This window comes from Acomys minous (genome assembly GCF_964271855.1).
Source record: "Acomys minous genome assembly, chromosome: 2".
In the NCBI taxonomy this organism is placed as follows: Eukaryota; Metazoa; Chordata; class Mammalia; order Rodentia; family Muridae; genus Acomys; species Acomys minous.
This window is the reverse complement of record NC_140484.1, coordinates 277598-290621: the sequence shown is the minus strand read 5'-3', so window position 1 is coordinate 290621 and position 13024 is coordinate 277598. Positions and strand designations below refer to the sequence as shown.

The following is a 13024-nucleotide window of genomic DNA, read 5'->3' as shown; positions in this document are numbered from 1 at the left end:
TACCCTTATTTTACAGATGAGAAAACAGACCTAGTCTTTTCTCCCTATGAACTTCCCTGAAAACCCTACTCAGAACTCTGCTCCAACCCTGCAGCTACCTGATTTCTACTGTTTATTGGGCTTCTACTCTAGAACCAAGTCCATAAAGATGAGGGTTGGGTTTTTTGTTTTTGTTTTTCACTCCAATGCCTCCAAAGGCCAACCTGGCACATGCTTGGCGTTCCAGAAGCTACCAAAATAATGAATGAAAGTTTAGGTACCAGTCTTGCCTGCCAGATTTCAGTTTCCTGAGAATGGAGCCAGGGTTATTACACCTGTGTGGCTTCAGAGGCAAATGCTCAATAAATACTTGAACTAAGTCAGCAAAGGAAGAGTGGTGTCCCAGAACAAACTGACCCAATAGTTAATGATGTCAAATATGCAAATATCTTAATGTTTATCTTATACTATACTTTATATCCAGCACTTGAAGAAAGACAATGATTACAGTGTTTTAAAAATGCAACCACTGGATTAGACATAGTCATTCATGATTATACCTCATCAATACCTCAGAACACACAGGGACACTGTGAGTTCAGCTTAACACACAGAAATCCAAGAGGAAATTTCAGGACCTTGATGAAAAGTTTTCATCGAGTGTTGGAACTATGTGCTCCTTCACTGTAGACCAAGGTTCAGTGCAGGCGAAGGAGAGAACGGCAACCCTCTGAAGACATGATCTAAGAACCGGGGACCAAGCACTCCACAAGCCCCTAGTAAGGGCAGCTACAAAGGAAGCTAGCCACCTTCAGGGCCTGGGCAGTACTCCTACACACAAGCTCAATGAGGTTTCCAATCTATAAATAATCTCAGGGCACTGAAAGGATTCTAGCTGGGACTCCTTTGTGGCACGAGAAGCTTCGAGTGAACAGTAGACTTGCGATGAACTACTGATGGACCTTCTCAAAGTACTCTTTGGAAGCTGTTGGACTTGGCTTGATCTGAAAATTAAAAAAAAAAAAATTAAATTACTTAAGAGGGCACTTCATGATAGTAGGCTCAACAAAAGCTTAAAGCTCCTAGTTTTTTGCTTGTTTTCTGAGACAGGGTTTCTCTGCGTAGCTCTGGCTGTCCTGAAGCACACTTTGTAGACCAGGCTATCCTCGAATCAAAGAGATTCACCTGCTTTTGCCTCCAGATTAAAGGCATGGCCCAAGTTCCCAGTTTTAAACTAAAATTTCTTCACTTTGAAGATTAGCCTATTTTATTCAAAAAATGTAGATGAAAGTCAACTAGCAGAATGAGTAGAAACTGTCCACCTCAGCGTCACCCACCCACACTCAGCTAGCTCTTCTGTAACCTCCCTTGGTAGATTCCCTGAGGGTGAGAGGATGTGGGGCCTGGTGCTCTGAGGAAACAACATACCGTAGGGGACTCTGGTGTCCAGTTGGCTGGGCAGACTTCTCCATGGGCCTCCACAAACTGGAACGCCTTCACCAGGCGGAGGGTTTCTTCCACGCTGCGGCCCACTGGGAGGTCGTTCACACTCAGGTGCTTGATGACACCATTAGGGTCAATAATAAAGAGGCCTCTGCACAGAATTTATCCTTGTTAGTGCTAACAGGACTAGAGCCAAGAACTCATTTCTGTCCTTTTATGCTTTTAGTTCTCCCTTTAGAAAATTCATCAAGCTGTCATATGCTTGAAATTGGAGTTTTAGGGACTGAAGAGACTGCTTAGCAATTAACAGTTTGTACTGTCTATCCAGAGGACCTGAGTTCAGTTCCTAGAACCCATGTTGGGGAGCACACACTGCCTGTAACTCCTGCTCTAGGGGATCTGACATTCTTTTTTGTTGTTGTTTTTTGTTTTTTGAGACATGGTTCCTCTGTGTTCTCTTGGACTGTCTTGGACTCACTTTGTAGACCAGAATGGCCTGGAACTTGAACTCACAGCGATCTGCCTGCCTCTGCCTGCCTCGGATTAAAGGCATGTACCACCATGCCCAGCTGACACCCTTTTATAACCTCCAAGGACAAATGCACTGGAATCTATGAACTTTCAGTCACATGCACATAAATAAATCTTTAAAAAAATAATAAAATAGCTGCCAGACGTGGTGACACAAAGCACTTCCGGAGGCAGAGGTAGGTGGATCTCTGCAAGTGTGGAAGCCAGCCTGGTCTACAAAGCCAGAACAGCTAAGGCTACACAGAGAATTCCTGTCTTGAAAAAAACAAAAACAAACTTTGAAAAAATGAAAAGACAAAAGAAAAACCTGTAATTAGTATTATAAAAGAGTTTGTTGCCTTTTAGTAATGACAGACGCTTTGGTAATACAAGGCCACCATGGAAAGCATACATTATGGGAACACTGTAAAACTGTACCCCCAATGTGAGATTGTATTTAAACAGAATGAACTAGAGACAGTAAAGACCTTTTCTCAATGGCCTCGCACACATTCTCTGGACTCCTGTATCAGACTCTGGTTAAGTGGCCACATACATGTAAGAGGGAGAGACATATGGTACGTACATCCAATGAATATTTAAAGCTTCCCCTTCGTAAAAAAATTTTCAGTCATATGTGTGTTCACTGTGTATGTACATATGCAAATGCCTATTAAGTCCAGATGAAGGTGCTGGATTCTCCAGAGCTGGAGTTACAGATGGCTGTAAGCTGCACATGTGGGTCCTGAAAATCAACTCTGGTCCTCTGTTAACAGGAGTAAGCACTCATAACTGCTGAGTCATCCTGACAGAGCCTCACACTTCCTTTTGAGACACGGCCTCTCTACACAGTCCTCACACTGCAGACAACACTGGTCTAGAACTCACAGAGATCTGTTTGTCTCTGCCTCCACAATGCCAGGAACTTCAAGTGTTAACTACACAAAGTACAGAGGGGCTTCTCCTTCCCTGCCAGATGTTCGAAATCCAAGCTTTAAGCCTGACCATATCCTTCCTTCTTGTGCCAGATCTTTGAGGGAGGCAGCTGCAGTTCCTAGAGAGAAGTGAGGCCGACCTGGGAAGGAACAGGGCCCACAGACTCTCTATATCCGCTAGACTCAGCTTTCTCTCCCACCCACCCCCTCCAACTCCCTTTAGCCCCAGAAGGAATCTGGTATGAGTCACTAAAAAAAGAAAAAAAAGCAAAGAAAAGAAAAAGACTCACAGGAAAAAACCATAACAGACTATATTTTCTCCTGCCACTGGCAACTATGAAGGAGCTTGGCTTTGAAACCAAAGCTAAGGGACCTTTGGAAAACAGTAATCTTGAAGCCAATAAGGCTGATTTCCAAAAGGCTATCAGCAATAAGGTTTAGGAAGAGTTGGGTTCAGCTAGCAGCCGATGCTCCCACCCCCACCCTACAAGTGTGGGGCATTCCAAGGTATGGCCCTCTTCTTCAGATGACCGTGTTCCCATGAATGAACACCCAAGCAGGCTGCATCTGAACAGGTGACTGTGTAAGAAAGAGAACTTTCCCCATTTCCAGAGGACAACAACCGCCTGGGAGGTTGCTCCTCCACATCTACCAGAGTCACCTTCATTTCATCCACGAGAAAACTGAAGCACAGAAAGGCAATTAACCTGCCAAAAGTTAATTAAGAAGCCAGGTTTTAAAAAGAAATCAAACACTGTTTTGTTTGGTTCCAAGGCTTATACAAAATTATCTTTATTGAGAGAGAGAGAGAGAGAGAGAGAGAGAGAGAGAGAGAGAGAGAGAGAGAGAGAGAGAGACAGACAGACAGACAGACAGACAGACAGACAGACAGACAGAGATACTCGAAAAGCCTTTCTCCAAACTGTTCAGTATCTTCAATGCCAGGAGTAGCTATTATGGAAAGGTTCCTGGACTGATAAAGAGAACGGATCAGCGGGATCATCAAGACACGAGTACAGTTTTCTAGAGTGGACACTGCATGTCCTGGATGTTTCTGGAAGATTTGCAATCCTTACAGAAGCTATTTCATCAGTGTCTACCTATGTAGACAAAAAGGCTTTTTCAGGGGACTGGGAAGCAGTTAAAAGTACTTGTTGCTCCTGCAGAGGACTTAGGTTAGATACCCAATACTCATATGGCAGCCATTTATAACCCTAGTTCCAGGGGATCTGACCTCCAAAGGCAGTGCTTGCACAGACATATATGCAGGCAGAAACACCCATACACATAAAATATATTTGTGAAGTCTATTTCTTGGTTGTTAACCTGACTATATTTGGAATTAACTAAAATCCAAATGACTGGGCATTTCTGTGAGGGATTTTTTTTTCTTTCTTTCTTTTCCCAGACAGGGCTTCTCTGTGTATCTCTGGCTATCCTGGAACCCACTCTATAGACCAGGCTGGCCCTGAACACAAGAAATCTACCTGCCTCTTGAGTGCTGGGATTAAAGGTGTGCCCCACCGCTGCCTACTGATTTTTTCTTTTCTTTTCTTTTTGGTTTTTCAAGACAGGGTTTCTTTGTATAGCCCTGGCTGTCCTGGAATCACTTTGTAAACTAGGCTGGTCTTCAACTCATAGCCATCTGCCTGCCTCTGCCTCCCAGAGTGCTGGGGATTTTTTTTTTTTCTTTTCTTTTCTTTTGGTTTTTCAAGACAGGGTTTCTCTGTGTAGCCTTGGCTGTCCTGGACTCTGCTTTGTAGACCATGCTGGCCCTGAACTCACAGCGATCCATATGCCTCTGCCTCCCGAGTGCTGGGATTAAAGATGTGCAGCACCACCACCACCCGGCCTCTAATAAATCTTACACACACACACACACACACACATTCTAAATTCATTCTACAAGTTCTGAACTCTAAAAATAAAGCATGCAAGCAAGCAAGTTTTACCATCCAGGTATCACACCTGTGGTGAAATCAGGAGGAGTACAAACTCGAGAATCACCTGGGGCTATGTATCCAAACCCTATCTCAAAAAATCAAAACACTAACAAAAACCAAACCTGTATTTCTTCCTCAGTTTTACCAAAACTGTCAAACAAAAATGCTCTCCTAGGCAGGCGTGGTGGCGCACGCCTTTAATCCCAGCACTCGGGAGGCAGAGGCAGGCGGATCGTTGTGAGTTCGAGGCCAGCCTGGTCTACAAAGCGAGTCCAGGACAGCCAAGGCTAACACAGAGAGACCCTGTCTTGAAAAACAAAAAACAAACAAACAAAAAATGCTCTCCTAGAGTCTTTATAAATCCTTAAAAATCAAGGTGACACTAAAATACACAAAGCCATCTCATCTCTAAGAACAGCTCTTACCTGAGCGCAACGCCAGCACCTTCCAACAGCACTTCATAGTCTCGGGCTATTTGCTTAGTTAAATCCGACAACAGCGCGATGTTCATGTGGCCCAAACCACCATTCTAATAAGAAGGCAAACAGGACTGGTTTTCTAGGGTCCTCTAGGGTCTGAACCATGTACCAATGTTTGAAACTAACAATGATGGTTGTAAGTAAAAGTAAATGCACAAAAGTGATTTCTGTTTAATTTACTTTTCCCTCTTGCCAACAGCCTAAAGCAGATACAATCATATTATTTATTTATTTTTATTTTATGTGCCTGAGTGTTTTACCTGCATGTAAGTGTACCAAAAGCATGCAGCATTTGAGAAGGCCAGGAGAGGGTATCAGATCCCCTGGAACTGGAGTTAAAGACAATTGTGAGTGGCCATAAGAATGTTGGGAATAACCCTGGGTCCTCTTGAAGAACAGCAGTGCTCTTAACTGATGACCCATCTCTCCGGTACCTACTATTCTGTTGTATTAATTGAAGCATGTATGTTTTGGGTGGGGGGACTTTACGTGGGCTCCAGGGATAGAATTCAGGTCGTCAGGTTTCTCAGCAAGAACTTTACCCGCTGAACGACCTCAATGGCCCAGTTCCACTATCTTAAAGATAAGGAAACTAAAGCCCAAAAAGGCTAAGGATTCTTCTTCTTCAGCATACTGCCAGAAAGAGACTGATCAACTTTTCTTTATCTTTTTGAGACAGGGTCTCATGTAGCAAGACTGGCCTCCAACTTACTATGCAGCCAATGATGACCTTGAACTTCTGACTCTATCTCTAGAATGCTGGGCTCATAGGCTATGCTAACCCACCCAGTTATATGGTACTGGGGTCTGAACCCAAGGCTTCTTGCATATTACATGAATGCTGTAAGCACACCCTGCCATCTTTTACCAAATGTTAAAGCAACTGTTGAGATGAAAACTTATTTCTCAAATATAAAAATACATAATTGAGTAAAATAAAAAATATATAATTTAAGTAACAGATTATTCAAGTTACTATTGCTAGCCCTAGGACACACCTAGTGAATTATTTATTTATTTATTTATTTATTTATTGTTTTCAGGCAGATTTGCAGATATCACACAGAACAGTACAGCAAGCTACTAGAGGTTCCAAGTACAGGCCCAAGAGGAGGCAATACACACTAGCCATATCCTCTGTCCCACTGAGCCTATCTCCAGTACGATGTGAGCCTTGGAAAATATACATGGGATAAGCAGTAAAGATACATACACTGTCTGGGGAGTTGTTCCTACCATAGATTCTACAGAGACTACTTTAGGGGAATGTGGCTCACCTGGGTTTGGTTCCCAGCATAAGCAGGTGCTGGAGGCTAGAGGCTGGAGGCTCAGAAGCTGGAGCTCATTTGAGCCAATACACCCAGCTTAGGAAGCCAGCCTGAAATACAGGAGACAAAGGAGGGAAGGAAGGAAGGCAAGAGCTCACTTCAGACTGGCTGGGCTTTGATAACCTTAGACTTCGTCTTAAGCCTCTTCTGTTAGTACAGACAGCAGGGGTAGCTGGACAATGAGGACGAGACGCTGGTCAATGATTAGTTAGGCAAGAAGAGCAAGTTCTGTTCTTCCATACAATATGTGACCACAGTTAGAACAAACTGTATTTTTTTTTAAAGATTTATTTATCCATTATTATGTATACAGTGCTCTGCCTACATGTATACCGATAGACCAGCAGAGGGCATCAGATCACATTATAGATGGTTGTGAGCCACCATGTGGTTGCTGGGAATTGAACTCAGGACCTCTGGAAGAGCAGGCGGTGCTCTTAACCACTGAGCCATCTCTCCAGCCCCAAACTGTATTTTTAAAACTAACTAAAAGAGGATGTTTGTTTGTTTGTTTGTTTGAGACAGGGTCTCACTATGCAGCTCTAGTTGTCCTAGAATTCACTATGTAGATCAGGTGGGCTTAAAACTCACAAAAATCCTCATGCCTCTGCCTTCTGAGTGCTGGGATTAATAAAGGTGTGACTCACGCTCACCATGCTAAAAGAGGATTTTGAACATTAGCACCACAAAGAAATGATCGAGGAAAAAGTACTTAATAGCCCGTCTTGATACCTGCACAATGTACACATGTATCACATTGTAGCCCATAAGTAATTTTTTATTTTGGTTTTTTCAGACAGGGTTTCTGTGTAGCTTTGGCTGTTCTGGACTGGCTTTGTAGACCAGGCTAGCCTTGGACTCAAAGAGATCTGCCTGCCTCTGCCACCCTGAGTGCCGGGATTACAGGTGTGCCCAACTTATATAATATTTATTTTTATTCTGTGGTCTGTATTATTTGTGAATTAGAAATGAAACCAAAGAATAAAATAAGATCAAGGCAAGGTGACTGTCACCCAACCTACCTTCCTTGGTGTGTTGATCCAGGCAAGATGGCTAAAGTGGGAATCCACTGAAACTGCAACCACTTCACAGTTTACATCATGAAATTCATTGGCTTTGTCACTAAAAGCAACAATTTCTGTAGGACAGACAAATGTGCTTGGGGAAAAGAAGAGTTTCATCAGATCATATAAAAACAAAAATTTAAGATATAAACAGTAAGTAGTCTAAAATCTAAATCAATTTGCTTAGGAATGGGAAAAAAAGTAATGGGCTGGGTGTGGTGGCACACATCTTTAATCCCAGCACTTGGAAGGCAGAGGAAGGTGGATTTCTGTGAGTTCTGTGGTCTACAAAGCTAGTCCAGGACAGCTAAGGGTACATAGGGACACCCTGTCTCAGAAGAAAAAAATTAAAAAAGCAAGCAAGCAAGCTTCTTTCTTTGTAGTTTCTGGCCATGGTGGTCTACACTTTTTTTGTTTTGTTTTTCGAGACAGGGTTTCTCTGTGTAGCCGTGGCTGTCTTGGGCTTGCTTTGTAAACCAGGCTAGCCTTGAACTCACACAGATCCACTTGCCTCCGCCTCCCAAGTGCTGGGATTATAGGCATGTGCCACCATGTCTAGGGTGGTAGTTTTGCACTTTTAACTGGTGAGGCAGAGGCAGGCTGATCTCTACAGTGAGTTCTAAGACAGCCTATGTAGATACCCTGCCTCAAACAAGCAAACAAACAAATAAATAAATGCAGGGACTTGGGGGACACATTGGAAGAGTCAAAAGAAAATCTACTTAAATAAAGTAGCCTTATAAAAAAAAATCAATTTTTTTCTTTTTTTGGTTTTTTGAGACAGGGTTTCTCTGTATAGCCCTGGCTGTTCTGAACTCAATTTGTAGATCAGGCTGGCCTTGAACTCACAGAGATCCGCCTACCTCTACTTCCCTGAGTGCTGGAATTATAGGAGTGTGCTACCACACCCAGCTGAAAAACTCATTCCATTTTACTACTTTCTCATTTTCCACCAAGACTGGTGCAAAGTTTAGACTGGCTTAGAGAACCACTTATCAAAAGACAGAGCTGTATTAAAGGCTGAGTGCACAACCTAGTGACCAAATGCTTGTCCAGCAGGCACAAGGCCCAGGGTCCAACCCCAGGAAAACTAACAGAACCATATTAAAAATCCTCCATTAAAAAAGGCCATTTTCTCCCAGTAAGTTCACATGAGCTACAGATGGCTAGTCAGGGGACAAAAATTAGAAAGACTCCTCCTCTTCACAGAAGAGGAATTTCAGTGTGGGTTAGAAGTCAACATCAGTGCTCAGAGGGACATGAAAACATTGTAGAATCCAACTTACAAATCCAAAGGGTAGAAGAAAAGCACCAAGTATTTCCCCTTAAAGTCGTCGAGACTCAGCTCTTTGAACTCTCCATTGACAACAGCAGTGCCCTTAAAATAGGGTGCGTGCTGTGTGACAGCAGGGGTGTGGGATGAGGAACCTAAAAAAGACCACACACCTGTGTGTAGCTTGTCATCATCACCTCAAGTACTGCATGATTTTATTTAAGCTCCTTCTGTTGAAACTTATCAAATTTACTATTTATCATAACCGGTATCATAAGTTGTTACTAATATAACTCAATGAGATGGTTCATTTCAACTGTACATCTTAGGTACAGTAATTTTCCTTTCAGCACAACTATAAATATTATAGAAACTCAACTCAGTGGTAGGGAAAAGTGTGTGTCTGTGTATGTGTGTATGAGCCTGCACATTAGCATGAATATGGAGAACACCCTCCAGTACTGATTCTCAGAAGCCATCTACTATTTTTTCTTTTAATTTCTTCTCTTTTAAGAGTCTCTTATAAACTCAGAGCTCCAAGGATTCACCTCCTCCTCTTCCCTAAGTGCTGAGATCATAACCACATACCACTATGCCTGGCTTTATGTGGGTTCTCAAGGTCAAACTTGGGTCCTTATGTTAGCTTACTGACTTAGCTATTATTCTAGCCCTGACGAAAAATTTTTAAAGAGAATGAAAAACAGAAAGAAAGGATAAAATGCCCTGGGAACTATAAGGAAGAGGACAAACGTAATAGAGAGAATCACAGAAGGCAGTCTGGCTCAGACTTGGTCAAGTCTAGGTGGGCTAAACAGCAGTCAAGTACCGGGTGTGCATTATCACAGGAAACCGCCATGGTACAGTTGTTGTGTTGTTGTTTTTAAAAATTTTCTTCCAATTTTATTTCACTGTAGAAACAAAAGAAAAAAAACTATTCCCAATTTGCGGTTCATACAAAACAGGCGGGCAGCAGGTCCTGGTTTGACACCTGACACAGGATTTTTGCATTCCTGCTGTCTTTCCTTTACCTATTACTTTTCTTCATTGTAAAAACAAACAAAAAGCTGACAACAATGATAAACATGGCTCCCTAGATGGAGAATAATCTACTTATAGCATCCAGACCTGAGGCTTGCTTGAATCCTTTTACATGGGTTTCCAGTTTTCTTACAGTCAGAATTACCCAACATGCCTCAAAAGACTCCCTTACATTCGCCTCGCACCCTAGTGGTCTTCTTGGCTGTTCAGCATTTCCAGTCCTTTCACTAAGCACTCTTGCTCCACCCATGGTACAGTCTGACTTGACCAAGAGAGTCCAATACACACGGAAGAGGAACAACTTTAAAAGAAGGCCAGAGCAAGTCGTAAGCAGAGCCTGAGCAACAAGCAGCAGGATCAGCTCTTCACTGTAGAGTCTGGGAGGTCCGAATGCAGGAAGACAGCTGTTTTCAGAAAGATTAGGCTCTCAGGAGGATAAGACTGATGAAAGGCAATGACTGTAATTATCTTAGTGAGAGGCACTGAGGCTTGGCAGAGACAATGATGCAAGGATAAGAACAAGATGCAGGACCTGGGGTTGGGTGGGGAACAGGGACAGCTCAGTGGTGTAGTGTGTATTCATTTTATCCCGTTGTCTTTTTATTACTGAATTGTTGTAATTTAGGTATCTTAGAGGAATATCCTTTGTTAAGTATATTATACAAATATTTCCTTTTTTCCTAGATTATAGCCTTTTCTACTCCTTTCCTTGTCTTTTTGGTTTTTGTTTGTTTGTTGTTCCCTGCAGTCTCACACTATGAAGCCACTGAGCCCTGACTGACCTGGAACTTTATTTTTGTTTTTGTTTTTGTTTTTGTTTTGTTTTGTTTTTTGAGACAGGATTTCACTGTGTAGCCCTGGCTGGCCTGGAACTCATAGAGAACTCTGCCTCTGCCTCTGGAGTGCTGGGATAAAAGGTGTGTGCCTCCACCACCCGGCTTGTACTCATTTTATATCTCTTTTCTCAAAAGTAGATCTTAAATTTTTGACATTGCTAAGTACTCACTGCTCCTAAACAGTTCCTTATAGATCCAGCCATCTCTACACATTCTCATACTGCATTTAAAAAGCGCTGAGGATAAGTCTCATGTACAGCCAGGGTCCAGAGTTGCTGATATGGATTCTCTTTACCTGGATGCAACTAGACCACAGTAACACTTACTGGTGCTAAAGGCAAACTTTGCCTGGACAGAGGCAGACCACAGTTTGTCTGTCAAGCAGGGTCTTCTAGAGGCAACAGGCCTAAGAACTGCTGAGGCAGAGATACCCCGGGTAGTAGCACTCGCAGCATGCCGAACAACCTGGAAAGAGAAATGCTATTAGGAAGACTTTTTGGAAAGGTGACTGAAGTCTAGCCTGGCTGCTGTGGCAAGTTTGTGAATGGCGGCCTCAGCTGTTTTCCCAATGAACTAAATATCAAATCAAATCAAATGGAAGAGGTGGGCGGATCTGTGAGTTCAAGGCTAGCCTGGTCTACAGAGCAAGTCCAGGACAGCCAAGGCCACACAGAGAAACCCTATCTCAAAAAACAAAACAAACAAAAATGCATTCTCTTTTGCTTTCTTCTTCGTTAAAGACTGCAAGGCCAAGGGAATCGTAAGAACACAGCCCCAAGAATAAAAATCTCCAAAAATTTAGGAAAGCTAGGGTAAGTTGAGTAGTTAGTTAGGCATCCTTCCCACCCTCACCCAGGGCTATCTGCTACACATGTGGCCACGTCAAGGTTTTTCTCAGAAAAAAAGGCCCTTCAAGGCTCTCAGTCAAATAGCAGGGCAAAATTCATGGCCTAGAAGAGTTTGGCTCAAACTCTAGGGAAGTGTTTGCTCAACCTTGGTGTCTAGCATGACTCAGGGAGGAGGTAGGGGCTGCCTTGAGCCCCAGGATGAGAAAGAAGGAGAGGATGGTTAGTAAATAGGCTGTTATCAGCAAACAGCAGATACCAAGGCAGAGTCCAGCCTGAGTGTGGGAGTAGAAAGCGGCTCCCGTTACTGCTGCACTTTGTTCATACTCAGATTTAAGTGTTATCCTACAGCTACGCCGAGATGTGGCATCCCTCCTTCCATCGCACAGAAAGGAAAGCAAACTGAGGTTCAGAAATGAGAAGTCAATACAGGCGGTGCACGCCCTTAATCCCAGCACTAGGGAGACAGAGGCAGGTCTATGAGTTCGTAGCCAGCCTGCCCTACAGAGCGAGTCCCAGGACAGCCAAGGATACACAGAGAAACCCTGTCTAGAAAATACACACACAGTCACTTGCCCAAGGTCACATTTGGTGACAGACCCTAGAACACAGGAGCCAACATGCTGGTCTCCAAAGCCAAGCCTCGGGTGCTTTAGTGAAGAAGCAGCAAGGGGACCCTCGGCTCTGAGAGCGAAACGACTCTGGGAGCGCGCCACCCGCTGAGTCGAGGGGAAAGGCTGTCCTGCGCAGGCGCTGGGGCCTTCCTGGCGGCAGGAGGCCTCGCGGTCCACGAGCAGAGGACTCCTTCCCATAAGGGCGAGTAGCACCAAGAGGGTGCGCTCCGGTCCTGGAAGCAGATGCGGGCCGGAGTCGTTTGCTGTGTCATGCGCCTGCCCAGCTGGCAGTCACTCACCGAGGACCAGAGCAACCTTCCCGCAGCGGCCGCCATCTTCAGTGCACGCCGGACGCACCGTACCTGCGAGCAGCCTGGCCACGCCGCGTGTGTGGCTTCTGCACCCGGCCTCCCTCTGGGGGCGGGGCCGGGGGCGGGGCCCCGAAGGGCGAGGCGGGGCTTACGGGGAGGGGTTGGACCTCGGCGAGTGGGTGAGGCTTAGGAGAGAAGCCGAACAACTACTACTTCCTGCTTAGGGAAAATTCCGTTTTTGATCTGCTGAGTACCTGAATGTTTGTTTTTCTATTTATCGTAACAACCTATAAAGGTCTAATTCAAGCTAGGAAGCAGACACTTATTTCCATATTTCCTGTTGATTTGTTTTGTTAACTTAATGTGATGGAAACTTGCTGTCTGTGAAAGAACCCAGTTCTCTTTCTACCTCAGGTTAATGGACCA

The 13024-nt window shown here is 44.0% G+C and overlaps 1 protein-coding gene across 1 annotated transcript; it reads right to left on the bottom strand.

Annotated features, from left to right (window-relative positions):
* Window positions 1-407: 407 nt before the first annotated feature.
* Window positions 408-12705, bottom strand: PRDX3 (peroxiredoxin 3). The gene is made up of 7 exons (XM_084748892.1): window positions 12587-12705; window positions 11155-11293; window positions 8968-9109; window positions 7640-7775; window positions 5236-5339; window positions 1408-1573; window positions 408-983 (listed from the first exon to the last, which is right to left on the bottom strand). The coding sequence occupies exons 1-7, from the start codon at window positions 12620-12622 to the stop codon at window positions 930-932; spliced, it is 777 nt and encodes a 258-aa protein (XP_084605018.1). The 5' UTR covers window positions 12623-12705; the 3' UTR covers window positions 408-929.
* Between the last annotated feature and the right edge of the window lie 319 nt (window positions 12706-13024).

What these genes read in the sequence shown, in the direction of transcription:
- PRDX3 (XM_084748892.1), bottom strand. Translation starts at nt 12,622, where the DNA reads ATGGCGGCCGCTGCGGGAAGGTTGCTCTGGTCCTCG. An exon ending in GAAGGTTGCTCTGGTCCTCG is followed by an intron (nt 11,294 to 12,586) that starts GTGAGTGACTGC and finishes TTCTCTTTCCAG; the next exon opens with GTTGTTCGGCATGCTGCGAG. An exon ending in GGATCAACACACCAAGGAAG is followed by an intron (nt 5,340 to 7,639) that starts GTAGGTTGGGTG and finishes CCTTCTTATTAG; the next exon opens with AATGGTGGTTTGGGCCACAT.